Source organism: Leopardus geoffroyi, chromosome C1, assembly GCF_018350155.1.
Source record: "Leopardus geoffroyi isolate Oge1 chromosome C1, O.geoffroyi_Oge1_pat1.0, whole genome shotgun sequence".
NCBI lineage: Eukaryota > Metazoa > Chordata > Mammalia > Carnivora > Felidae > Leopardus > Leopardus geoffroyi.
The window spans coordinates 119626273-119652103 of NC_059328.1; the positions used below are offsets into that span (position 1 = coordinate 119626273).

The window sequence follows — 25831 nt, forward strand, 5'->3', positions numbered from 1 at the left end:
CTCTGTCTCCATCCCTAACCTTTCCCCCTCTCCCTCCCTCCCCTCATCTCTCTACCTGTGTGTGTCTCTCTCCCTACCGCTCTCCCCTTTGTGAACCTGAAACATCTGAGTGAAATGGGAGAGGTTTAAAATAAATCCGTTCCTTCTCCTTTGTCAGTCCCACCACCGAAGTTCGTCTGAGCAGTGCAAATCGGAGCTGGCATTCACCGGCCCAGCGCAGGCCACTTTGCGCTGTCTCTGGAAGGTTCCCGCCTGTCGGTCAGCGCTGGGCAAAGCAACTGCCTGCGGCGTCTTGACTTTGATTCCAGAATCCGATTCCGTGGCCCGCGTGGGAGAGTGCAGGCCGAGACAGGATACATACAGAGTCCCGGATGCTTCCCGGTCCGTCCTGCGACAGTGTCCCTACGCCCACCCAGCTCAGCCCACAGCTCCCGCCCCGCCCCGCCCCGGACTGGCCACAGGTCCCAGTGTGCCGGCTGCTCTAAACCCAGGCCTGGGGCTCCCAGTTTCCCAGGCCGACCTGGCTTAGTGGGGAGGCGCTTGACCCCAGGACTGCTACACACAGGCTGGAAGGGACAAAGTTCGGAAGCCCATGGGTCAGGGCCCAGGGGCTGGGAAAGCGCTGGTGTCACAAGCCCTGCGAGTCTCGCGGCACAGAGGACCAGAACCGCCGCTCCCCTGGTCACGAGTGGGACCGGACCTCCCAGAAGCTGGCCAAAAACTCCCAGCCACAATCAGGGCCAGGCCACCAACTAACCCTTTAGGCCTCGGTTTGCATTCAGACTGCCCTTCTCAGAACAAATGACCCGGAGCTCCGACCTCAATTTTCCCATCTCTAAATTGGAACATTAACCTTAAGCCTGAATTCCACGTGGGCGCCGGTGGTCAAGACGCTGAAATTCACCGCCTCCGAGGGGGCCCGACGGTCCCAGAACGATTCTTGGATTCCCCCACGGAAAGACTAGAAATGTCCCCTCCGTTCGGAAAGCAAAGGGTCCCGGGTTCAAAATGGCAGTTTCTCTGATTGCCCCAAGGGAAGTTTCCTATTCCCTGGGGGAGGGATGCTCGGCCTCCGCCCAGCGGCGGGAGGAGGCTGCGGAGAGGGCCTTTCTGGCCCCTCTGGGAGCTGAAGGCCAGGACAGCGGGCCAGCAGCTGCTCCATCAGGCGTGCGCCGTTTGGGGCTGCCTGATCCGCCTAACTCGGCCCTGCTGCCCTAAGCTTGGGTGCCAGGCCTTGCGGAAAGGACCCACCGCAGGGAACCCGCGCTTCCCTCCAGCTGCGCGAACCTGCAACTCCAAGCTGAGGTTACACGCGATCTCCCGGTAACTCGAGGAAAATATCGCCCCACCTCCCGGTTTCCGCGCTTTATTAATTTCATGGAGAGTTCAAGGGGAAGTCGTTTGAGGTTTGAGCTATCCTACATTGTCTGGACACTTGCCTTTTCTGCTCTCTGGACACCGTCCATCAGGAACCCTCTGGTTAGGAGTCAGTCTACTCCCGGGGGTGGGGGGTGCTCAGAGTGTCCGTGGCTACAGCGTTCTCTCCAGCCTCGGTTCTTCTTTCGTCCTTTCTTTGACACTGGGCGAAATCTGGGGCCTGGGTCTTCTGGTGGCCTTCCGCATGAACAGCTGTTGTGTTCTCACTGGCCCCATGACTCGGATCCCCGATGTGTTCACACTGCAAAGTCAACACAGTTTTCTTGTTTTGTTGATTCTTGAAAAAAAAAAAAAAGAAGTTAGGAAAAGGGCACTTATGAAGATAATTCGGGCCAAGAAACATCCTGACCCCTGTCAAATGAAATCCTTGGATAATTGAGAAAACAGTAATATAATCAAAGCAGCTATACATTGAATATGTACATGAGATTAGGCTATAAGTGCATATAAAGGTCCAGGATCTATGAAGAGCTAGAACTAGGAAGAAGATAAGACACAGGTGTCCTACAGACATAGCTCAGATTCAATGTCAGACTGAAGGTCAGAGTTGAGAGGGGATCAATCTAATCTAATTCCTTCAGTTTAGGAATAAGGAGGCTCAGAGAGAAATAGGGACCTGTTCAAGGTCACATAGCACAGACAGAGGGGACAAACAGAGGGGACGAAGGAACCCAGGCCATGACGCCCAATGCAGAGCCCCCCACCCCACCCGCATTATGTCTCAGGTATTTTCTGCTTTTCTGAATCAGAAATAGCCCTTCCTGGGGTTTTCTCTCCAGTTTAGGCTCTCGTGAGGCGAGGGGATCCCAACAAGGACCCCTTCCTGGAATCCCGTTGTCTCTCCTCGGTCAGGCGTTGGCTGACTGGACAGAGGCCAGATTTCTTCCTCTCGGGTCCAGGGAATTCAATCACAAACCTCTCCCCCACAGCCTGGTGGACCCTTGAGCACCACACGGGTGCAGCTCTGCGATAGCACCGACAGGTGGCGCGTTCCTCACAGGAAAACCGGCCAGGAATTCTCCTGCGCCCCTCTGACCCTGCTCCTTGCCCTAACCTCCGGCCTTAGGGTCCCTCTCCCGAGAAAGGGGAAAGCAAGGGGTGTAGCGGGGGAGCTCAGGCTGGGTGCCCAACGTTTTGAAAAGAAAATCTCTAGAAACCCTGATTCTAGCCGTGTGGCTCAGAGAAACTTCACGCTCTAAGGGGTCAATGAACCTTGGGTGCAGAGGGCAAGGCTCTGCCGCTTGACCAGAGAAAACACGGGGACCCACTGGGGTCACCCCTAGGGGGCGTTATCTCCCCTCAACAAAGCCATCCATGTACGCGCTCATTCACGCAAGCTCGGCTGCAGCCTTTCCTATTCACCTTCCCCAACTCCCATCTTTCACCTAATTTTTAGTTTTATATAGGGGGAGGGAGAGGGGGGGAGAATTAGAGGAAGAGAGAGCTTTTTCAATTGCGACGATAATTGTCCGCGAGATGGGTTTCTTAATCTGCTCATCCATTATTGACTTCTCCTCTAATATTTGGCTTTGCGGCTTTGATCACCAGAAGATCACACACTTGGCTTCTTTGCATAACAATTTTGGGGCGGGCGTCTTTGGCGCGGGAGGGGAGGGACGTGCCTGGAATGGCTTTGGGGTCGGTTTTCTACCATCCCACCCTATCCCCGCAGGAAGTGAAGCCAGCCAACCCCCCCATCTCTAACAGTACCATTCATGCCTGGAAAGTTCCGCCGGTGAGTGGGGGAGAAGAGGAAGCTGCTAACTCCTTGGGGGGGGGTGGAGTGAGACCCTAGGAGAAGAGGGATTGTGTCTCCACCTCATGTCCCACTGCATTTCTAGCCCCAAGAGATCCTGCCTTGGGCTCTCATCCCCCTCCCCCACCCCCAAAGACACACACACAAGTACTGGGGAGACAGCGAACCTTACTTGGAGGTGAATGGAGTGGGTTGGCCATCAGCAGAAGACCACCAACCCTCACCTCATCCCTGCGCTCTGGTCTGGGACTTAGGCCACAGGACAGAACTCAGACGCCTGTGGCTCTGAGCCAGGTTTGGCCGGCCCTAGGACAAGTGACAGCCTCTGTGGGACCCTGAGTTAGTCCCTTCCCTTCTCCAGGTCTCCAGTTGTGTCATCTGTGGAATGGGCTTTTGGGCCATGCGCTCCCTGAGGTCCATTTGATCTTGACCTTGCCACGTGTTGCCCACCTCCGCCCCCCCCACCTCCCCAATCAACCCCCCCCCCCACCCCGCGGGTCTTGGAAGGGAAAAAAAAAAACACAGTGGCTATTTTATTCTACATTTAAACAACTGTCTCCTCTGCCTTTGCATAGCTCCCCGACTGGGGGTGGGGCTGTGGGGTGGGGAGAGGGTGTGGGGTACCAATGGGGGTGGGAGGTGGGCAGTTGGTTTGGGATCAGAGCACTTAACACGCGGCACTTCCAAAGCCTCGGTAAAGGTAGTTGCTCTCCCATTTCCAGCTCGCACAAAAACGCACACTCTAGGACACCCTAGGCAGGGACACGCACAGGCACGTACGCCCATGCACACACAACACTTGCACACCCGAACGTAGCGCAACCACGTTGGGACTAGAGAGACACAGAGAATGCACACAATCCTCCCATGCACACGCGGACACACACACGCGCTCACCTGGAGCCTCGCACACACAGAGTCATGTACAAACACGCACGCGCGCGGCGCACACTCGTCCCTCACCCGGGTTTCTGCAGGAGAAGCGGACGGGGAAGGTGGCTGGGGAAGGCCTTGGGGGTGCAGCGACCCCTCCCCTCCCACCTCACCCGCACGCGATCCAGTCTGGGAAAGAAGGAGGTGGGGTGGAGTGGGGGGGCAGACTCCAGGTTCTCGCCCCTTTTGCCTCTCCACTCCAGGCTCCTGAGACTTCCCTTCCCCGCCCGCTCCTCTTCCGGACTAAACTTTTCCCACTCTCACCTCCCCGCCGGCCCCCTGCGGCGCCGACCTCGAACGGAGCCGGGGGCTTGTCCCGCACCCTCCTGGGGAGGAGGGTCGGGAGGCTGCGTCCGAAAGGACGAAAGGGGGGCGCGGCCTGGCTGGCGCTGCTGAGCCCGCCGGCAGGGAGGTGGGAAGGCGCGGGACAGGAGCCACAGCGGCGAGAGCTGGGTGCGCGGACTTCTGCTTCCTTTCCCCGGGTCGATGGGAGATGATCCCAGGGACAACCTCTCACCCCTAAGGGAGTCAAGGGAAGGAGAAGGAGGACAGTTAACTCTGGGGCCAGCAGAAAGAACACGGTTTGCAGCTGCAGGGGCATTCCTGTGCAAAGGACTTGGATGCTGTGGTTTTTCTTCTTTTCTCGAGTTGGGTTTTTTTTTTTTTTTTTTTTTTTTTTTTTTTGTCCCCAGCTTTGAAGTTGGGTCTGGACCTCCCCGGGAACCTGGACTGAACCGAGGGGGCAGGAAAACCCAGAAGCCGCGCTGGCCCCTCCTCACTCGCTCCCACACTGGTACCCACCAGAGTACACACGCTCGAGGCCAGTCGGTGTGGACTCCGACCCGCGCCAAGCAGGATCGAGGTGGGAGCCGCCACTTGGACAGGTGGGGACTGGGGTGGGCCAGGGGCCCCTTCGGCCACAAGGGGTGCCTGGACTCAGGACACCTCCTAGGGAGGGGGAGGGGTGAGAGAGGGCGAAAAGCAAAATAAAGGAGAGCAGAAAATTTCCAGCGTAGACGCTGAATTTACTCCGGGTTTTATTACTTTTGTGGGGGAGGATACAATGTTAGCGTTTCTGTTCTGGTGTCTGGGTGGAATTCGGTGTAAGGAGAAAAGCAGGATGTCTGATTAAAGTGAAGAAAAATATGTAGAGTGTGTGTGGTTGCCTTCCTTTCGAGAACCGTGAGCTCTAAAATCTTCGGCCTGGCTAGCAGTGTGGTACCAGCTCCAGAGTGGTTTGGGGATACAGACAGGGAAGGGGAAGGCTTTCCCGGTAGTCGGAGCCCAAGGGTCCTGCGTCTTGCTCTCCAGCATCCCCGCGCAGTCACCCGGCTCATCAACCCGCCAACAGCAACCGGACGGGGGTTTGCGCGCTGGCGTCCCGGACGCCCGCCCCGGCCCCGGCCCCAGCCCCGGCCCCGGCCCCGGCCCCGGCCCCGCAGGCTGTGCAGGGCTCAATAAGGAAACCAGGGTCCGGGGAGCCCTTTCCGAATCCTGACCACCCGGTGCAATTTACAGAAATCACTGAAATGTTTCCCCCATTTCCCACAGTCAGGTGAAGAAAGCTTAATTTTCTCAGCTTGATTAGGCTTTAGAAGGGGCGGGGGGAACCAAACAAAAAAGCAAACCGTTTCTGAAACAAAAAGGTCCCTGCTGTGAACTGCTCCCTGGGATAAAAGGGAGAAAACCCTGTGGGTAGGCAGAATGGTGGGGATATAGATCCAAATATTGAGATCCCCAAAGGGGACAACCTACCTACCTTCCTCCCTTCCTTCCTTCCTCCCTCCCTTCCTTCTTCTCTCCCTTCCTTCCTTCCTTCCTTCCATCCTTCCTTCCTTTTCCCTTCCTTCCTTCCTTCCTTCCTTCCTTCCTTCCTTCCTTCCTTCCTTCTCCCTTCCTCCTTCCTTCCTCCCTCCCTTCCTTTCTTTCTTTTCCCTTCCTTCTTTCTTCCTCCCTCCTTTCCTCCCTTCCTTCCTTCCTTCCTTCCTTCCTTCCTTCCTTCCTTCCTTCCCTCCCTCCTCTCTCTCTTTCTCTCCCTCTCTCTCTTCGAAATTCCTAAGAACCTGTACATTTACTGGCTTACTTCATGCACACACAAAAAATAAATTCTCCCTGGCTCCCCCTGCTCCCGCCCCAGCCTTCCGGACCGTCTACAAACAAAGCTGCCGCCCCAATTTCAAGAGTCAACAGAGCATTTTATTTTCCATGGTTTGCCTCCCACGCACCCCCCACCCATCTCAGCTTTTTCCCTCTCCCCCCTCGCCTCCCCCAGCCCCATTCCCAGCTTCAGGCAGAATTGCTTAAGATCCCTAACCAATACCCAACGAATCCCCCTGCACCCACCCACCCCCCACATTATTATCGCCTCCAAATGAAGACCAAAACCAAGAGCGCTAATTGAATTAGTCTATTGAAAGGACTGTCAGGTACAATGACGTGGCTCGAGGCCCCACATTTCCCAAGGTCTATAGGCTTTGGGGACCTGCAATGTATAGTCTGACCTTCTGGCTCATAATAATACCGCAGTACTTGTAGCAGAAATCTCCTCGCATTCACTCCCAACAAAACCGCTGGTCACCCAGTCCCCGTAGGAAGGCTGCACGCTATTGTGTTGCGACAACTCATTCATGTCCCGCGCCACGAGGCCCCACCGCCATCTGATCTACACTCGAAATGCGATTACCACCGTGTGCATGCAACACGCTCGCACTCTCGGCCCATCGCGCACACGCCTGGCCAGGCTGCAAGGGTTTCCTTCACAATTCTCCTCACTCTCTTCCTCGAAAGAGAGGTGGAAGCTAGCAGGACCATGATATTTGTCTCTGCCTAAATGACATCCAAAATTCTGCGGGAGCGCAGGCTGGCGTTAGATCTCTCTTTTCTGAACAGCATGCGCCCAAACCCCCCACAAACACGTTTCTCTGAGCCCTACTGGCTGGTGGGGCAGACGGGGGGGGGGGGGTATACACACTGAAGTGTCCATACTCGAGCGAGCCTCCTGCCCTGCACACAAATACACTGACACGCAAACAGGGTTTTTATAGACTTCTGTTTGTGGCTCTCACATACACAAGCAAATAGATACAAATATGGGCTTTGGCCCCCACAGCCCTGGGCCACTGCAAATTGATAAGTGGTTTTTGCAAGAATGGGAAAGAGGAGAAACAAAGGTATAATTCCTCAGCCTTCACCTTGAGAAGCACTCATCAGTCTTCCCCTTGTGTGACCCTCAGCCTTTTCCAGCACCCCCCAAACACACAAACACACTTCCTGTGTGTTTGGCCAGGTGTCTTTTGCTCAGGGGAAGTCTCTGTTGGCCGCAGAGAATGCAGATAATGGAGGAAACACGGGAATGGGAGAGAGTCAGTAGGGTTGGGGTCTTTCTCCATCCCGCTTGTATCACTCCCCCACCATTGAAAGCCTCTCTGGGTCCCCTCCTTCCCTCAAGAGGGTAAGTAAATCATAAGGGTCCCCCCACCCTTCGTCATTTAAAATAAAAATTCTTTTTCCTTATCCTCCACTTGAATGTGGGCTGGGTGTGGAAGCGGAACTTGGGGACAATCTATTGCACAGATGTGGCTGGGTCAGTGGCCTTCTGTGGAGCCTCTTGCCTTGGGGAAGCTGCACAACTCAGAACTTCAAGGCAAGGCAAATGGGCACTGGGTGCCCCCAAACATCCACACCTCTGGCCCAGGAGCAGAGGGCCATTGGAGAAAGGGACTTCATTCTCTTCCTCCTAGATTCCCCCAACCTGCTTCCAGTCAGTCTACCTCCAGGCCATCCCCACCTGGATATCTATCAAGTTGGAAGAAATTCCTTAATTCTCAAAGGCAGAAATGCGAAATGCGGACGGGAAACGTACGGGCACACGGATGTATTCAGACGTGCACACGCATGGCTCCATACACACCCGACCCCTTTACCCACATTCTCACAACTCACCCTGCCGGCACTTCCTTACCCACACGCCCAGTCCTGAGCCCACTCCGAGTCCTCTGGACCCCTTACACACCCATCTTGGCCAACATTTGCTCACTCCTAGCATTCACACATCTCACTTCCTGGCTTGCTAGGACACCAACCCGCTAGCAAGGTATGCTCATTTTCAGGAGGGAGAGGAGAGTGTGGGCCCGGGCGGGGGGTCGTGGAGAGCTGACGGCGCTGGCGCTGGGTGCGGAGCATCCGGGGCGCGCCGGGCCTGGCCTGGGGGAGGTGGGGGGGACCAGCCAGCGCGCGGGAGCGCCGCCTAATCCAGCCGGAGCTCGTGGGCCGCGGGTGCATTTATCATCCCATTACTGTAACAAATCCGGGCTCCACTACATGAAAGGTAAAATGAATTACCGACGTTAAGCCGTCAATAAAGTCATTTCTGTAAATGGTGTCTCCAAAGGGCCGCCGCATTATTCAGCTGGCTTTATCAGCTGGCTGGAAATTACGTGGAGGAGCCGGGCCGCGCGGCGCGCGGGGCCGCTCACTTTGATTAAGCGTCTTGCCAGCGCGATGTGACAGAGCTTTTGACCAGGGTTTTATTCACAGGCCTGTGATGAACGCCAAGCTGATCAGGCGGAATGAAGAGTAATTAAAACCTATAAATTATCTTCCGCAGCCCTTCTCGAGGCGTCTCCTGCAGGCGAGATAAGGCGTCGAGACCCTATTTACGGCGCTGAAAGGGACCGCGGCGCACAAAAGCTACGCGGCTAAATAGGATATTGATAGTGTCCTAATTAGAATTTAATTAAGTACCCACGCTCGCTTGCGGGATAAAGATTTCAATTTTGCGAACTTAAATATAAATAAAATCCCACCCCCATTTCGGGGAGAAAAGATGGGGCACCAGGAGATTTCGGGGCGCCCTTGGGTGTAGAACTGAAGAGGACCCGGTCGACTCCAAGGTGGGGTTGGGGGGCAGCTGGGGAGGATTGAGGAGATCAAGACGGGCCTGCTTAGCGCAGCGCCCTGGAAAATGGTCCTGGCAGCCCCCAGGCCACCGGCCAGGTCTAACCAGGAGCTCTGAGAACCCCCCCCCCCCCCCCCCCATAGAGGAAGACCCTCGGCTGGGCTGACCGATGCAGCCAGCAACAAGAACTCCCGCTCTCCACCAGCCCCTCTGAGAAACTTCGGCTACTGCGGGGGTTTTCAGCTTGCTGGGATTTTCGTTTTATTTTCCTCCTAACCTTCTGTGGCTTTTCGGGGGCACAAGGGAATTATTTTGCATTGTCCTCTAAGACAACATCCCCAGAGATCCTTTCTTCGCTGTCCCAGTTGTTGCGGATGGCCGTCAGGGAGAACAGGTTCGCCGGAGCTCCAAGGTAACATCCCTGAGAAGGCCTTAAGTTGCTGGAGTCTTTCTAGCCACTCTCCGGTACCGCAGGCTTCAGGACACAATCTGAGCCTGGCCTTCCAACACAGCTGGGCAGACAAACCCCGCTGGTGTCCAGAGCCTCACCTGCCCACCCTCCACCCCCCATCCCTGGCCACCAGAAAGCTTTTAGGGTGCCTCGACCAGGAAACAGCAAAAAAGAGACCAGAGGACTGGAGACTGGTCTTCCTGAGCGTGGGGGTGGCATGAGCCTCCGCGGTCTTCCAAAGCTTGGGAAGAACACGCAGGGATAGAGCCAGGGGTCTCCAGGGGGTCGGGGGTAATTCCAGAGAGCTCTGGGCCACCAGGGCAAACTCGTTGTCCACATCGTCAGCAGGCTAGGGCAAACACTTAAGGTGCAGCACTTTCACATTTGTTTGACTTCACTTTGCAGGAAAATCTCACACGGAGGTTGCCCTGAACCCAAAAGCCCTGCGTCGAGCACAACGGCACCCTGACCTGCTTGGCCCACGGGCCCGCCCAGGACAACTCTAAGACGCCCGGATGGCTTCCACTCCAACCGCCAGGAAAAGAACAGGCGCCTGGCGCGCCGGCGCTTGGGCTCTCTCGCGCCCTCTGGGCTTGGCTTAATGGCGCCAGGACAGCTCCCGGGGGTTGTCGAAGGTCCGGACAGGGTAGGACGTGGGTACGGATACTCCGGAAAGCACACGCAATAGCTGGCCGGCAAGCACTGCAAAACCTACCAACAGACGGTGCTAGCTAGGCGCGGCTGGCCTCCGGGGTTTGTGATTTATGAAAAATAAACTGATTATCTCAAAGTAACCAACTCTAGGTCTATTCCACATCTTTGACCCTCTTCGTCTCACCCCTCTCCTTTCACGCGCGCGCGCGCACACACACACACACACACACACACACCGACCCCATTTCACCCTTCATAACAGAAAAAGAAAATAAAAGGCTGAATTTCTTAGGCAAAGGGATGTAAAAGAGCGGAGGCCCCTGCTTCCTGACCCTATGCCCGGCGCGCACGCCCCCATAATCCTGCATTTCTCCAACAAGTTGTTTATGGAGTTGCTTCTCTATTTGCCTACACCCCGAAATCCACCCCTCCCTGGTCTCCTTTGCCCCTTCCTCGGTCCTGGCTCGGTCCTGGCTTGAAAGAGGGGGAGGGGCTCGAGCGCGGGTGGGGGAGGGCGGGCCGGACGCGCGGGGCCCTGGCCGCGGCGCCCCCTCTCCGCCAGCGGCCGCCGCCCCCGGATTATTTATCCGCAAAGTCCCGCGCGCGCCCATTGGGCCGGGGCCCGGGTGTCAGCGCGAACCCTGGCTCGCCATTGGCCCCGCACACGTGCGGCCTGACTCACGTGCTTCCGGTTTGAAGGCAAAAAGTGTGCCTGGGTGATTTTTTTTTTAAGCGAGAGAGTTTGTGCAAAGATCCGAGCTGTCAGAGATTTGAGAAAAAAAAAAAAAAAAAAAAAAAAAGGCAGCCCCGGCGCTGGCGGAGACGCGCTCTCGCTGCAAAAAAAGCAAAGGCGATTAAAGGCGCTGCCAGCCTCGCGCTCTGGGCACAGCTGAGCGTGACACTCGGGGAAGTCAAACCCCTCACTCCTGCCTAGGAAGATGGCTAGACTTTAAAGACTATTTTTTCCCTTTAAGAAAAAAAAAAATTCTTGGAGCTTTTTTCTTTTTTCTTGCTTTTTTCTTTTTTCTTTTTTTTTTTTTTTTTCCTTTTCCTTTTTGGCCGTGGCTTACTCCCCATTTAAAACAAATCATTGAATCTGGTTGCAGAAAGAAAAAAAGAAATAGCCAAGTGTCTCCATATCTGGATGTCTACAAATTAGAGAGAGGGAGAGACAGCGAGATCTATCTGCTCGATAAGAGCGAGCGATCCAGGCCAGGCGCCTGGGCTTTTTTTCCTGCACCGCCCCGTGCCTTCGCTGGGGCTTCGCCGGCCTCCTTCCTCCGCGCACCCCCACGGGCCGCTGGCAAAGTGGGGTGGGGAGCGAGGCGGGGGGGGCGGGGGCCGGCGCGGCGGCCGGGGCGGCGGGGCGGCCGAGCATGGAAGAACAGCAGCCGGAACCTAAAAGTCAGCGCGACTCGGGCCTCGGCGCGGCGGCGGTGGCGGCGGCCCCGGGCAGCCTGAGCCTGAGCCCCGGCGCCAGCGGCAGCAGCGGCAGCGATGGAGACAGCGTGCCGGTGTCCCCGCAGCCCGCGCCCCCCTCGCCGCCCGCGGCGCCCTGCCTGCCGCCCCTGGCCCACCACCCGCACCTCCCCCCGCACCCCCCGCCCCCGCCGCCGCCGCCGCCGCAGCATCTCGCGGCGCCTGCTCACCAGCCGCAGCCCGCGGCCCAGCTGCACCGCACCACCAACTTTTTCATCGACAACATCCTGAGGCCGGACTTCGGCTGCAAAAAAGAGCAGCCGCCGCCGCAGCTCCTGGTGGCGGCGGCGGCCGGAGGAGGCGCAGGAGGAGGCCGGGTCGAGCGTGACCGAGGCCAGACCGGCGCAGGTAGAGACCCTGTCCACCCGCTGGGCACGCGGGCGCCAGGCGCCGCCTCGCTCCTGTGCGCCCCGGACGTGAACTGTGGCCCACCCGACGGCTCTCCGCCAGCCGCCGGCGGCGGTGCGGGTGCGTCCAAAGCCGGGAACCCCGCGGCGGCGGCGGCGGCGGCGGCAGCCGTGGCAGCGGCGGCGGCGGCAGCGGCGGCCAAGCCTTCGGACAGCGGCGGCGGCGGCGGCGGCAGTGGAGGCGGCGTGGGGAGCCCTGGTGCGCCGGGTGCCAAGTACCCGGAGCACGGCAACCCCGCCATCCTGCTTATGGGCTCAGCCAACGGCGGGCCCGTGGTCAAAACTGACTCGCAGCAGCCCCTCGTTTGGCCGGCCTGGGTGTACTGCACGCGTTACTCGGATCGTCCGTCCTCCGGTGAGTACCTAACCCCGGCTGCGCCTTGTCCCCAGAACTCTCAGCCGCCACCGTGCCGGGGGGAGCAAACTCGGCCTCCGGCGCTCTCTCCTCTCACGCCTGCTTCCTCCTCCTCACCCCCGTCCCAGTCCCAGCCGGGTGTGCCCCCAGTCCAGCGCTCCTGGCCTCTGCGGCCACCACTGGAGAGGCTACAGCTCCTGGCACGAGAAGCTCGATCCTTTGGTTTTGAAGTCCGAGCCCCTGGGGCCTTCTTTGTGTTTTACCTTTATTATTCTTAGGAAAGACACAGTCAGTCATTGATTTTCTTCCAGGGAGAGAGATGTTTAGAGCCGGCGGGAAGGTGGGCCTAGTGATCTGGGTCTGAAATCCCGCCAGCCAGGTCCGGAGGAGGCCGAAATCCAGCAAGGCTCTGATCAGAGAAATCATCGCCTTGTGTTCTTACACACGCAAACACCATCTCTATATTTTCTGGGGAGAGTTTCTTTACATCGAGATAGATTTGAGGACACACAGAAAGAGAGAGAAAAGCCTCTGATCGCTGTCTCTTCTTCCCCAGGCCGGGTAGGCAAGAGAGTCTGACCCGGGTGGGTAGAATCCAGGGAAAGACGGTTGCCAAAACGGTCCGTGCCGAGAGCCCGTGGCTCCTGGTTCTCTAGCGCTCACAGACAGTGGGAGAGGAGAGGAGACCGGTCAGGCTCGGGCCAGGCCGCGGGGGCACAGGACATGATTGACAGCCTCCTGGGCAGCTTCTCCGTGCCACGGCTCGGACATCCTCCCGACTCTGCCCCTTCCTTCTTCCACTCCTTTCTTCCCCGTATCTGCCAATTAGCAGATTTCCGCCAGCCGTAGGTTGGTTTCCTTCGGCCCTTTTTCCGCCTGTCCCTTGCGCTAGGAGAACCCGAGGCCGAGGAGACCCGCGCTGGGACAACCCAAGGCCCCGGGAGAGGAGGCTGGGGCCTGCCCGCCTCCCGGGACGGCAGCACCAGGGAGGCGGGTGGGCACTGCAAGGAGGGCAGCAGGGGTTCTGGCCTACAATTGGCGTTCCGGCACCCGGTCCGGCAGGAGGCCGGGCACAGCGTAGCCGTGCGCCGCTCTACTCCGGCTGGTGTCTAGCCTCCCCCACGGTTGCTGGCCGGGAGCGGATCGATGCGCGCTATCAGCCCCCGCCATCTCGAGCCCCGTTATTGACACGTCGGACTCCCTGAACCTCCGAAAAGCTGCTTTGATTGACTCGCCTGATGGATAGAGTGATTGAGCTGTCAGGCTGTGCGGCTCAGGCTGGCCAGGAGGCTACGATTTTATTACAAGTGTCCGTGCCTCTGCACACACGTACACAACAGCACTCTTAACAACGTCCCGGACGCACAACGCGCAGCGGGGCCTTTCTGGAGATGTGCACATTTCCTGGGCAATCTCTCTACCCGCTCAGCTAATTACTAATCCAAACTGAGGCCGTCCTCCCTCCCCACCCTACCTCTTAGTCCTCTCTGCACAGAGCTTAGGAGTGGGCCTTGCCTTTGTTCTTGGCCGCTTTCCTTCTTACCGGCCTGGGGAGGCAGGGTACTGGCTCCTCCTGCATGGGCAGTTCAGGGAGATGAACCTCAACCCAGACCTGAGTCGCTGCAGTTAGCCAGGCCTGGACTCTTTTGTCATAGGACAGCTGGTGACCCCAGGCGCTGGCCTGCCCCAGGAGCCAGCAGCCCAGCTTGCCCCTCTGTTGCTAGGTTTGGAGACTCCGGTGAAGACCATTCTTTCCAGACAGTTTCAGATATTAAAAGGCCCAACAGGGACTTAACTTGGCTCAGTAAGCTCCCATAATCAGGACGGGGCCCACCAAGTAAGTGCCTGAAGACTTGGGTGTGAGGCTGATAGACTGAAGTGCAGGCTTTAAAGGCTGCCTCCTCTTTCCCCCTCCTCTCTCAGGGCTGGGCTCCATAGCAACTCTCTTCCCAGACCAGATTTTGGGAGAGATTTCACCTTCTTGGGGGGGAGGTTTGCTGGGGCCTCTTCCCATATTCGTCGTAGGGACAAAGCACAAAATTCTGGCAGTATTCTCCCTCTGTCTCTGTCCCTCTGCCCATATTTTGCTCATGGATGGGGTCAAGAGGGATGTAGTCTCTTTGCAAATGTCTTAAGATGGGCAGGGAAAGCATATCTGGTCTGTTTTTGTTAATCCAGGATTTTTCAATCCTGAAACTGTAGCTTATGTGTTCAAAAGAGAGAGCCCGGTGGAGGAGTGGGGAGGGTTCTCGCTTTCTCACTGGTACCATCCAAGGGGCAAAGCGGAGAACCCTGGGGGCCAGGGCCATGTGGGTAAGACATGCAACCCGGTGAATGCCTTTTCCCTCTCTTCAGAGAACGGGGTGGTCAGTGTCTCCCTGGGATTCTAGAAAGGGCTTCCGTTAGGCCAAAGAGAAAGGAGACGTGGAGAGAACATACACCAAAGACTTTGGATCTAGGCAAGCCCCTCCAAGTCCCCTTCTTATCCCCTTATTTTCTGGGGTCAATAGCCACAAGCAGATGGGGTCTTATTGTCCGTGCTGGGTGTAGGTGGCTCCTTGAGGAGGAAGGGAGGATTAGTTTGCAGGCTGGCAATTCCCTCAGGGCAGTCCTGCCCTAGTGTCTTCACTGGTCCAGTCTTGAGACTCTTTTTATTCCAGGGCTGTGAAGACAGCAGGCCCCTGACCTCCAAGTCTGGGATCCACCGGATGGGGCTCCAAATGTGTCTCCATCTTGGATTATGGGATTTAAGCCTGGCACGCGGCTCTCTGGTTCCGAATTCGGGTGTGGGGTGTACAGACAACCTCGGCCAGTTTTCCTCCGCGGCCCGTCTGGCGCCCCCCAGAAGGGAACTCGGCGACCCCAGCAGCCAGACGCTGGATTGATCTAGGGGCTAGCCGGCGGGAGGGAGCCGGGGGCGTCGCAGGGCCTCCGCAAACGCCCCGGAAGCGCAGGGCGCGATCCCCGCTCGGCCCAGCAATTCTCACGGCTTCCTCTGCCCTCTACCCCCTCCCCTCTGCCCTCCGTCCCCACCCCCACCCGGCCCTCTCCGCCGCTGCAGGTCCGCGCACCAGGAAGCTGAAGAAGAAGAAGAACGAGAAGGAGGACAAGCGGCCGCGGACGGCGTTCACGGCCGAGCAGCTGCAGAGACTCAAGGCGGAGTTCCAGGCGAACCGCTACATCACGGAGCAGCGGCGGCAGACCCTGGCCCAGGAGCTCAGCCTCAACGAGTCCCAGATCAAGATCTGGTTCCAGAACAAGCGCGCCAAGATCAAGAAAGCCACAGGCATCAAGAACGGCCTGGCGCTGCACCTCATGGCGCAGGGACTGTACAACCACTCCACCACCACGGTCCAGGACAAAGACGAGAGCGAGTAGCCGCCGCCGGCTGGGGCCGCGCGGTCCGGCCGCCGCGCCCGCGCCCCCTCCTGGCACCGCCACCGCCACCGCCACCGCCGCCTCGCCGGCCCCACGCCGGGGGAGAAAGAATCCGCGCACAGGAGGGAGGGAGCAACAGGGAAGACAGAGAGAGAGAGAGAGACAGAGAGAGTTTCTCAGAATGGAGAGTCACGTTTGAACGAAACATTTTTAAAAAGGGAGAAAGACTCGGACAGGTGCTATCGAAAAATAAGATCTATTCTCTATTCACGGTGTAAGGGGCGAAACTGCGAACTCCTTAAAGCTCTATCTAGCCAAACCGCTTACGACCTTGTATATATTTAATTTCAGGTAAGGAAAAGAAATATGTGTAGCGATCTCTATTTGCTGGACTTTTTATTAATCTCCTTTATTATTATTGTTATAATTATTATAATTATTATAATTATTTTATCCCCCACCTCCGCCTCGCTGCCCCCGGCCCAGTTTCGTTTTCGTTGCCTTTTTTCTTTTGAATGTTGTTGCTTCTCCGGTGCCTCCCGCCCCGCATCGCTGGCCCTCGTTTCTCTGGGACTTTTCTTTGTGTGCGTGAGAGTGTGTTTCCTCGCGTGTCTGCCCTTCGCCTCTCCCCCCCCACCTCCCAAGCCCCATCTGTCGGTCTGTCTGTCCTGCTCCCCTTTCGTTTTCCGGAGACTCGTTGAGAAATACGACCCCACAGACTGCGAGACTGAACCGCCGCTACAAGCCAAAGATTTTATTATGTTCAGAAACCTGTAGTCTGAAATAAAGTGTTCACTGTGCTCACGAGCCGCTGGCGGCCCTCCTCCTTGCGGGTTCGGGAAGGGCGCGGGCGCAGGGCTCCCGCGCGCACCGCGCACACACCGGCCGGCCGGCCTTCCCACCAGCGCGCAACGAATCCCGGGGGCCAGACGAGCGCGCGGTGGTAGAGGCGGCCCAGATCCGGGCGGATCCGGGTCTAGAGGGTCTGGAGGGTCTGGAGGCCCACGCCTGGTCTCCAATGGCGTCCAAGGGAGCCAGAAAGGCGAAACCTCAGTCCTGACTCCGGAAACACTGCTGGGGCTGTCGGGCCGCTCCCGGTTCGGGGCCAGGACCAACCTGGCTTTGGCCTCCTCTTGTTCGACCTGCTCCGCTCCTCGCTCTGGCCTGCACCTTGCCCTTTTCTTCCCTCCCGTCCCCCTCCCAGCATGGTGCGGGCTTTGCTTGACGTTTTTCCCTCCGGAAGCAGAAGGCCTTCCCAAGGCGGGGCAGAGGTGAGGGGCTGCCTCCAGCTAAGCTGCCCACCAGGGCCAGCGGCTCTTCGGCCTGGCCTCTGGGCCTGGCCTCTCCGCCGCCTGGTTTTCACCGCTCTTAGTTCGGAGAAGCGATTCTGTAGGCGAAGCGGCGGGGCCAGGGCGGCACAAGGAGCCTCTCCGGGCCGGATCTCACGGTCTCGTATAGCCCAGGGAGAAGAGGCCCGGATCCTGGGACGCTATGCAAAGCAGCAGCACATTGCTGCTGGGATCACTTTGAGCCATCTCCCAAGTGGGCACAAGCCTGCCTCGTCCAAACCCCAAACCTAAGCGGGGTCACTCTCAGAATACCAACAAAGGCTTGCTTCCTGACTGAGGGGGGCGCAGACACAAGCCTCCAGGACCCTTAGGACACTTGGATGTCCTAGAGGGAAATGTCTGCACTCTTGCCCCTTCCCCCTGGGACCTATCCTCCTGGGCAGGCACTGGGCCCCCTATATTCAGGGACTAGGGGGAGAAACCAGAGGCCCCTCCTCAAGAGGTATCATCTTTTTGTCCAGGATTTGTGTTTTTAATGATAAATTCTCCTTTCCTCCTCCTTCCTGTCTTCTGAAATATGTGTGCATGTACCTGTGTGTGGCTAGATGTGTAGGTGTCCTGGCGAACTTGTGTGCGTATGTGATCATGTGCAAACACAGGTGCATATAGGTACCTACCTGGTCTTGTGTGTCCCTGCATGTGTGACTGTTGTGCTCGCTGAGTGTTCGTTGCTCTGTAATTGGATGCACACTTGGATGTTTGTGAGCTCATGGCGTGTGTTCGTGTGGTCGTTTGTGTTTGCACACCAGAATGCTTGCAGGTATGTTTACGGGGCTTAGGTCTGCATGGGAACTCTGTTTCTGTGTTCTTCCCTTGGGTTTCTTTCCTGTTGTTTTTGTAGGATTGATTTTGTGAGAAGTGAGAGTGGCGTCATTCTGCCTTTTTCCTTGAAAATCTTCCCGCTGATTTGGGCCTCTATCTGGGGAGGTGACAGTGCTGAGCCGGCTCTGAGTCCTTGCTCGAGGGTTTGGGGGCTTGAGGTTCAGTGGCCTGGAGTTGGAGAGTAGATGTGGTATTGCCATGGACTCCCAACTTTGTTGCAGTAAATCTTTTTCCTCTTACCCCCTTCACGCCTTCTTGGGGTGTGGAGACTCATCTCTGCACATACTGGGTGCTCAGTCAATCCTTGAGTGAAGAATTCGAAGCAGAGGCCTGGGCCCTTCCCTGGGGTGGCCCAGATGCATGGTTTTATGGGGGTTGGAGGTACATCCTTTGCCTTCCTTGGTGGCCTGGGATCTTCAAACTTTCCAAGGCTTCAGGTTAGAGGGTCAGAGACTTGGAGCCCACGGTCCTCCCCCTCTCCTCCAGGTAGCTCAGAACATCTAGCCACATCCAGAAGTGGTGTTGGGGGCGCCCTGCTCTGTCGAGAACCTTCTCCTTCGAGTGCCTGGAAACGAGGCTACCCTTTCTGCATCCTTCTTCATGGTGGCCCTGGGGGTCCCGAGGCCACTTCAAGACCACCAGATCTAGCGGCTGGGGTAGAGGCCAATGCAAGCAACAACTCCAGAAACGATCCTATTCCTTAAGGCTCCATTTCGGCACTCTCAGGAGGTCAAAGCTAAGAGCTCTTCCCCTTAACCTTGGGGGAGAGGGACGAGGTGGTTACCCCTCCCCAGGATTGTATTAGTGAAGTCTATGGATGTGTCATTATTATGTAATTTGATTTCTTGCCCATATCTCCTTTTATCTCCCAACCATTATGGGCAAAGAGAATTTTCTTTGTCCGGTGGAGGAAACTGAAGCTCGGAGAATTTAAATATTTGTTCCGTGCCTTGTCCGTGTCTGTGTGTCTTCTTCTGTGTCATATCTACTCTTAGCACCTGACTTTACCTCGGGAACCTGGCCAAGGCCCTGACCTTCCCACCTTCTTGCCTTCCTCCGTCCTCATTTTCCTTTCTTCCTAATTGGGGCTGAAGAGACAGGAAGAGGACTTTGGTCAGTTCTCTTTCTTGTTCCCCCTCTAAAAAAAGAAAGTAATAATAACCATAAACAGGCATTGATTTCTCTGATTTATGGGGCTGGCTTTAGTGAGCCGCCTGTGTATTAAAGTCTGAGGTTGCATCGAAATAAATACTGGCGTGTGCTATCCCAACTTCCTCATTTTCTACCTTTTTAAAAAAAAAAAAATGAGCGGATTGAACCATAAACTTAAATCTTCCTCAGCCCAGAAGGAAATACACACTAGCCGAGTCTAAACAGTATTGATCCCTGGCTCTTTCTGAGGGCAAAGGTCTCTGTTTTCTTGCTCAAAACTCTTGTTCCTTCAGTAGGGTCAGGGGGAGGCTGTGGATGGAAGAGGGGATATTTGGGTGTGGGGGGCTGCCTTGTGTGTCTGGGCAAGCTTACATGTTTGTGGGTTGTCCTGTGTGTGGTGGGGTATTGGCACGGGACGGTATTGGGTAGTTGTGCCTCAGCTTGGGATATGGAAGTGTGTGTTTTGGGTATATGGATGCCAGTAGTGACTGGTGTTTGTGAGTGTGTGCATGTGTGCCCAGCTCTCTGGCTCCCTAGGCTGGGTTTCCCAGGGCACAGAGAAGGAGTGGTCTGCTAGCCTGCCCCCCTACCTGGCCTCCACAGCCCTGTGACCTATGACAGCACTTCCAGAGGTATTATCACCAGGGAGGTCACTGTGTCCTAGTCTCTCCCCATCCCAACTTGCTGCCCCCCCCAATCCAATGCCCTCAGTAAAAAGCCTGGTTGCAGGGGCAGGGGTGAGGCTTGGCTGACTCCTGGAAGCCAGAGGCCAAGGCCACGGTTGGAGAGGCCCTGTTCAAATTCCTTGTCCTGTGTCCAGGGGTGCACTGCGGTTCTCAGGTGTGCTCCTCAGTCCCTCCAGGGCTTAGCCTAGATTTTCTTTTTTGTGTTGGAGAAAACCCATTCCTCTGGCAATAAAAACTGCCTTCTGGTATGCACCAACGTGCGCAGGGGGTGGGAGGGGCAGGGCAGGGCATCGGGCAGCAGCCCTCCCTTAGCTTTGCCTCACCTCTCCATGGGGAGGTGGCTGTGTGTGTCCTCCTCCCCCCACCCCCACCAGCGAACTCGTTCTTCTCTCACTTTGAACTCAGGTGAGAGGGTTACACTCCTGTGGCAACTTGTGGAGAGGGACAGGGCTGGGGACCCTGCCAACCCCCACTCCTCCCCCAAATGCTTTAGGCCAGTCTTTTAATGAAGTCCCGTTGTTGGAGGGGGTCCTCAGGGATTCTTGAATAAAAAGGTTGCATTGCACAGGCAGGGGTGGGGTGGTTGGGGAAGTTGGGGGTTGGGGGAGCGTGGAGGAGGGGTGGGGGGAAGTCCTGAGAGAGTAAGTACCTCTTTCAAAAGCAAGGGAGAGGAAACCGGCCCCTGCCCGCCCCCCCCCCGCAGCTTTCCCCTGAGTCCAGTGTTCTTCCCCGTGTGCCACTGAGTGGGCAGTGTTGAAGCACAGATAGCCGCTCTGCATGCATGCACACGCTTCTGCACACAAAAGAGCAGGTGCATACATTCATCTATGCCTATATATGCGCATGTGTGTAAAATATGTGCACATATACCAAAAAAATGTTAAATGGGCTGAGCTATAGAGGTGTGTTCCCCACAGGCACAGGGACGTTGCCTGTGTAGAAGCTTCTGGCACACATTCACGCATGGTCCAGGAGTACACATAGCGGTGTGCAATACATATCTGCATGCCCCAGCTCTTGGGCTTCCCGTCTAGCCTGTACAGGGACAGGGCGTTGTTTCCAAGCCTGGGACGTGTCTGCTTGCCCCTTCCGTGGAAGCCCCCAGGAGGAACTGGGGTGGAGGTGGGTGGGTTGGTTGGGTGGGGGCCAGGAAGACTGGAGTCAGGGCAGCCAGGGGAGTGGTGAGGTGGCCCCTTCTCTCGCCCAGGAGGCTGCTGGGTCCGGGTGGCTCTGAGCTCAGACACAAGGCACACTTAAGTAAAACTCTCTCCATCCTTACAATGTCCCCTGCACCTTCTCAGGTGCATCTCCTGGGGGAATGGTGGGCCTCAGGCAGGGAGGTTTCGAAAAGCAGATTTTTCAGAGAGCTTGGTAAGTCCTGGGCCATATTTGCCCCTTGAATTTCCTTCTAAATGCAGCCTTTCCCCCGCTGAGGTGTCACTCTGGAGATGGGACTCTGGAATTCTCTCCACAGATGTGGGAGTGGGTTGCTTTGGGGACATTTGGAAGATTTCAGCCTCAGTAATGGAAGACTCTGGGTATAGGTGAGTCTGTAAAAAGCAGGATTTACTGTGGGTGTATAGGTACGCACATCATACCCTGAACCGAGAACTGGGATCTTTCACTCTAGACTGGGCTGTTGGCAGCTGGAGTGAGGTGGGATGGAGTGGTGGGGTGGGAAGAGGCAGTAGGAGTATTGTGTAGAGGGAGGTGATGGGCACCAACATCCCCTTCCTCGACTCTGCTGGGGGAGGGGGTAAAACTCAAGAAAGCTTTAGGGGACTAACAGCCACCAGCGGATTCCTCCCTGCCCCCCACCCCCACCCAAGCACACCATTGGGTGTTTGGAAGCTTCCCCAGGGGTGCACTCATCCTTCTAGAGGTCTGAAGACGTGTCCAGCAGGCGCCAGAGGGACATAGTTTCAAGCGCAGAGGGGTGGGAGACCCCTGGGGGGCAACACGGAAGGAGTCGCAGGAAGAGAGGGGCCCACGAATATTTAAAATTTGGCCACAAGCGCTGCGCAGTGGGCTAGAGCCCTGACGGAGGCCAACGAACTCCGCAGAAAGACCCACAGTTCTGCCATCTGATAAAGCCCACACAACGGGAAACTTGACCGCAAACCTCTGCTGCTGCTTGGCGGCCTCCAGGGGGCTGGGGAGAAGTAACCGGTAATAGTTGCAATGTTGTCCAAGCTGAAGGTAATGTATGTGCTGAAGAAGACAAAGCAAGTCCCAGAAACCACCTCAGCGGAGCTCACCCTGTCCTCCTCTCCCCTTCACTTCCACCGGCGGGACTTGTCCATTGGACAGGATGAAGGCAATTCAGAAGACACTCCCAGAAGTTTGAAATGGATAATAACATAATCATAATTTACTTGCCAACGCACGCTGCTAGCTATTTGGCATAATTTACTTAATTCAGCCGCACGCCCTTCTTTGAGTGGGATGTTATCATCCCCATTTTACAGATGAGAAAAGTGAGGTCCAGGGTCGTCTTGCCACAGTCACACCAAACCACATTAAAACTTACACTGTAATAATGCATCGTAAACTGCCAGGCTGACTCGCCTTGGCAACAGGCTCAGTATCAAGTCTCCAGCATACTGAGAGCTTGGCACATGGTAGGGAGAGGCGCAGACTTGGGTTCAGGGCTAGTCTCTGTCTTTTGGACTCTCAAGAAGGAGTGGCTCTCAGCCCCCACCCCCGACCCTGTACTTCCCCTCAAGTTAGTCAAGTCAGGGCTGAATTCCTGCTCTCACATCGCACTCCACCCGGGTCTCAGATGGAGTTCCTGGGGGTTCCGTCTTTTCCCCATCCAGAGGGCCCCCGCCCTCCACAATCAGCGGGGTCTGCTTCCTCCTTCCTCTCCCACCTGCCCCCAGGCCGGTGGGCGGAAGCGTCCCGCCCCAGCCGGGTGACTCCGACTTTGTCCTTGTCCCAGCCCGGCCCGGCGGCCAGCGCCCTGCCCAGAGGACACTTCGCAGATGCACTTCCGGTCAGCGCGACCCAGGCCGCAGGCCCCGACCGCCCCGAGCACCCTCTGTCGAGTGGCGTGTTGAAGACGGGGAACGCCTCTGGGGCTCGCGATCCCTCCGGGCACCGCGAAACCCCATTTCTGCCTCCCAGCTCGTGCCGTGGCTCGTGCCTCTCCGCTCGTTGGAGACGCCAAAAGAAGGGCCACTCCGGTCCAGTCCTCGCGCCCGACCTCCTAGCAGGCGACAGGGACTCGCGCTCAGGCCGCATCTCTCCCCCGCCCCCGCCCCCGGGTTCTCCCAAGTGACTGTTCTTTGTGCAGTTTCGATTTGCGTCTAGGCCGGGTTCGCGTTTCTTTCTGTCATTTTCTATGGGCTTCCCAGCCCCCGAGTGCCTCCACGTCCTCTGCTCCAAGCTTTCCTTTTTCTGCTGCGGAGGCCATCCTCCTGCGGCCAATCTCTCCGGCCGCTCGGACTCGGCCTCCGCTGCGGGTGTGCCCGGGGGTCCCTTGGGCTCCCCGCCTTCCGCCTCTCCTCTCCCCTGGGCCCAGCTCCCAAGTTTGCTCCCCGCTACTCCTAGGGAGGCTGGCGCGTCCCCGACCTTCCTGCCCCCCCCCCCCCCCCCCAGGCCGGCGCAGGGGACCAGCGCTGACCTTGGAGGCGGCCAGGCTGCCCCTCAGGGTTCTCCGGTCATCCCTGCCCCTCCTTGACTCGATGGCTCCCGAGTCGTGGCCGCTGGTGGCGGGGGTGGGGGGGGTGGGGGGGGGGGTGGGGGCGGCGCCCTTCCCCTGGCAGTAACGCGCAGCGGCTTGCAATCTTGGCTGCACACGCCGTGGCTCTGAGCGGCCCAGGCCTGGGGTCAAACCAGGAAGGAGGAGGGGTGGACCTCAAGGCTGGGAGATCCGACTTTATTTATGTTGCTTCAACTTGTCCTGAACGGTTAGACGAGGAGCGCTTGCGCGCGCACACACACCACGGGGAGTCCAAGCCCTCGCTGGCTCAACCCGCCGGCTCAGCGCCCTGCGCGCCCTTGGCCCGCCCGAAGGCCCTGGCGTCAGAGGGCTCGGCGGCGGCCTCCTCCGTGCGTGGTTGGGGAGGACCTGGCCCCAGAAGGGCCACCAGCTGAATTTTCCCGGACTAGGTGAGCGCCCTCCGAAATCCCCCATGCGGGATCCATTTTTGGGCAGAGAAAAAGTTGCAGTAGCAGCCCAGTCCCCTGCTGCCTCCTCCGTCAACAAAGCGAGCACCTTCAGGGCTCAGACATTTGCCCACCTTCCCTCTCCTTTTCTGGAGATAATTTGGCCAAGTCGCTTGCCTATGCACAGCTGTGGTTTCCCGCTCGGGTTCACTGTTTACTTGGAATTTCTTTAAAACCAGCGGCGCCAAATTGCCCTCGCTCTGCGTCTTCTCTGGGCGGCGTCCGCCCAGGCCTCGCTGGAGCTTCCAGAAGGGCGAGGCCGGGCGATGAGGGCGCGAGACAGGCCTCGGCCTAGCTGGGAAGCATCCTTCGATCCGATCCTTCGCTCGATTTCCCACCTCTGCTCCCAGCTGCCCACGGAACTCAGGCTTTCACCTCTGGCCTCCTCACTTTGGGCTCCTTCCCGGTGCTGTGTCCTCATTAGGCGGAAACCATGGCGACTGGGGATGTAGACCCCAGAGAGAACGGCTGGACTCAGTTCCCCTATCACCAGGCCTTGAGTTCTTTATCTGTTGTCTAAAATGCCTTCGCAGGGCCGATTTCACTGGCGGTTCATGTCTAGTGCTCGTTGGTTTGCCAATGGCAAGGAAGTGAGGCGCCCAGGGTCCTGGGGGAGTGTTGAGGGAGGGGGGAGATTGGAGTATAGGGTCTCCCAAGGGAGGTCACTTGTATTCAGCTAAAGTAAACAAAGTTCCCAAAGGGGAATAAAACTTTTGGTGCCCTCCCACCCAGTAGGACCTGGGAGTACCGGGGGTCGGGAAAAGAGGTACCGTGTTCTGGGCACCCCGGCGTGCAAACTTTGGCCCCAAACAGAAGCAGCCACCAAGTGAAAGTAACCAGACAGGCACCACCACGGCTGACAGCTGACGTTCCTGCAAGAAGTGCCAGGGAAGAAGACACCGCTGCTCCCAGTGGTGGCCCAAGGCAAAGCGGAGGTCTCCATCGAATCTGCTCATTTGCCTTTCTCAGGGAGGACGAGTCTGGATCCCTTCCTCCCTAGGCTCCCGCACCCCCTCAGTCACCCCAGGTATCTTTGTTGGTATGGCTGCCTTCCTCCTAGGAGAGCTGCCCCCGTTTGGATTTGGCCCACCAATCCCAGCAATTCCAGACCGGGCAGGCCGGGGCTCGGCCCTCCCTCCAGCTTCCCCGGGTGGGGTGGGGAACCCCCTTCTCCCCTCGAGACCCTCCAGAGCCAGAGTGTTGATGATCATTACTTTAAATTAAAAGTCCCTTTTTTCCTTTCCGTCTAAGCCCCAACTTAGTTTCAGAGAATGAAGCGTGAAAGCTCTTTTATGGAGATTACCGATGCTTCATTTATTCCCGCAAATGGCAAACACAGCCCGGGAAAAACCGAGCGAGCGAGCTCCTTGTCTCGGATCCTCAGCCGTCTCCGTGTTCACAAGCTCACTTGGCTGTGAGACGCGTCAGGGAAAGCGCCTGCAGTGGGCTTACCTGGGGAAGGGAAGAGCTGCTTTGCTGGGGCCCCTTGCGGCAGTCACCCGCTGGCTGCGTGGGATAGAGACCTGGCCACAACCCCTTGACTTGAGAGCTGATTTGGGACCAGGGGAAGCCGGGGTGGGGAGTCCAGGGTGTTATCCCTGAAGACCTGTGAGGAATTGAATCTATGCCCGAGCAGTAGATGCTGGTCACCCTCGCTACTGCATTTCCCTGTCATTTCCTATTGACAGTGGAATTTGGGGGCGCACTGCAGGAGAGAACCGGGAGACCCTTGGGCCACTTCCTGGCCCCATTCACATTCACATTTCAGCCTTACACCAGCCTTTGTGACCTTCTCCATGCTTGGTCAAGTGCCTCTGTCCATCGTGACGGCTCTCTGCCCACGGTTTTATTTTGGTACATATGCACAGCCCCAGAAGGCAAGTCCTTCTGGAAAGGGTGGGTCAT

At 57.3% G+C, this 25831-nt stretch overlaps 1 protein-coding gene and 2 long non-coding RNA genes across 5 annotated transcripts; 1 reads left to right on the top strand and 2 right to left on the bottom strand.

Moving 5' to 3' along the window:
• Positions 1 to 1350: 1350 nt before the first annotated feature.
• Positions 1351 to 11860, bottom strand: LOC123598819. The gene is made up of 2 exons (XR_006712807.1): positions 11778 to 11860; positions 1351 to 1714 (listed from the first exon to the last, which is right to left on the bottom strand). It is a non-coding gene; the product is annotated as an uncharacterized LOC123598819 (long non-coding RNA).
• Positions 10923 to 16554, top strand: EN1 (engrailed homeobox 1). The gene is made up of 2 exons (XM_045479553.1): positions 10923 to 12369; positions 15431 to 16554. The coding sequence occupies exons 1-2, from the start codon at positions 11505 to 11507 to the stop codon at positions 15745 to 15747; spliced, it is 1182 nt and encodes a 393-aa protein (XP_045335509.1). The 5' UTR covers positions 10923 to 11504; the 3' UTR covers positions 15748 to 16554.
• LOC123598818 lies at positions 16482 to 23862 on the bottom strand. 3 transcript variants are annotated; one of them, XR_006712806.1, is made up of 3 exons: positions 23382 to 23862; positions 21879 to 22088; positions 16482 to 19006 (listed from the first exon to the last, which is right to left on the bottom strand). It is a non-coding gene; the product is annotated as an uncharacterized LOC123598818 (long non-coding RNA). The 3 variants fall into 3 exon arrangements; XR_006712805.1 differs by having other exon boundaries at positions 21879 to 22964; XR_006712804.1 differs by lacking the exon at positions 23382 to 23862 and having other exon boundaries at positions 21879 to 23268.
• Between the last annotated feature and the right edge of the window lie 1969 nt (positions 23863 to 25831).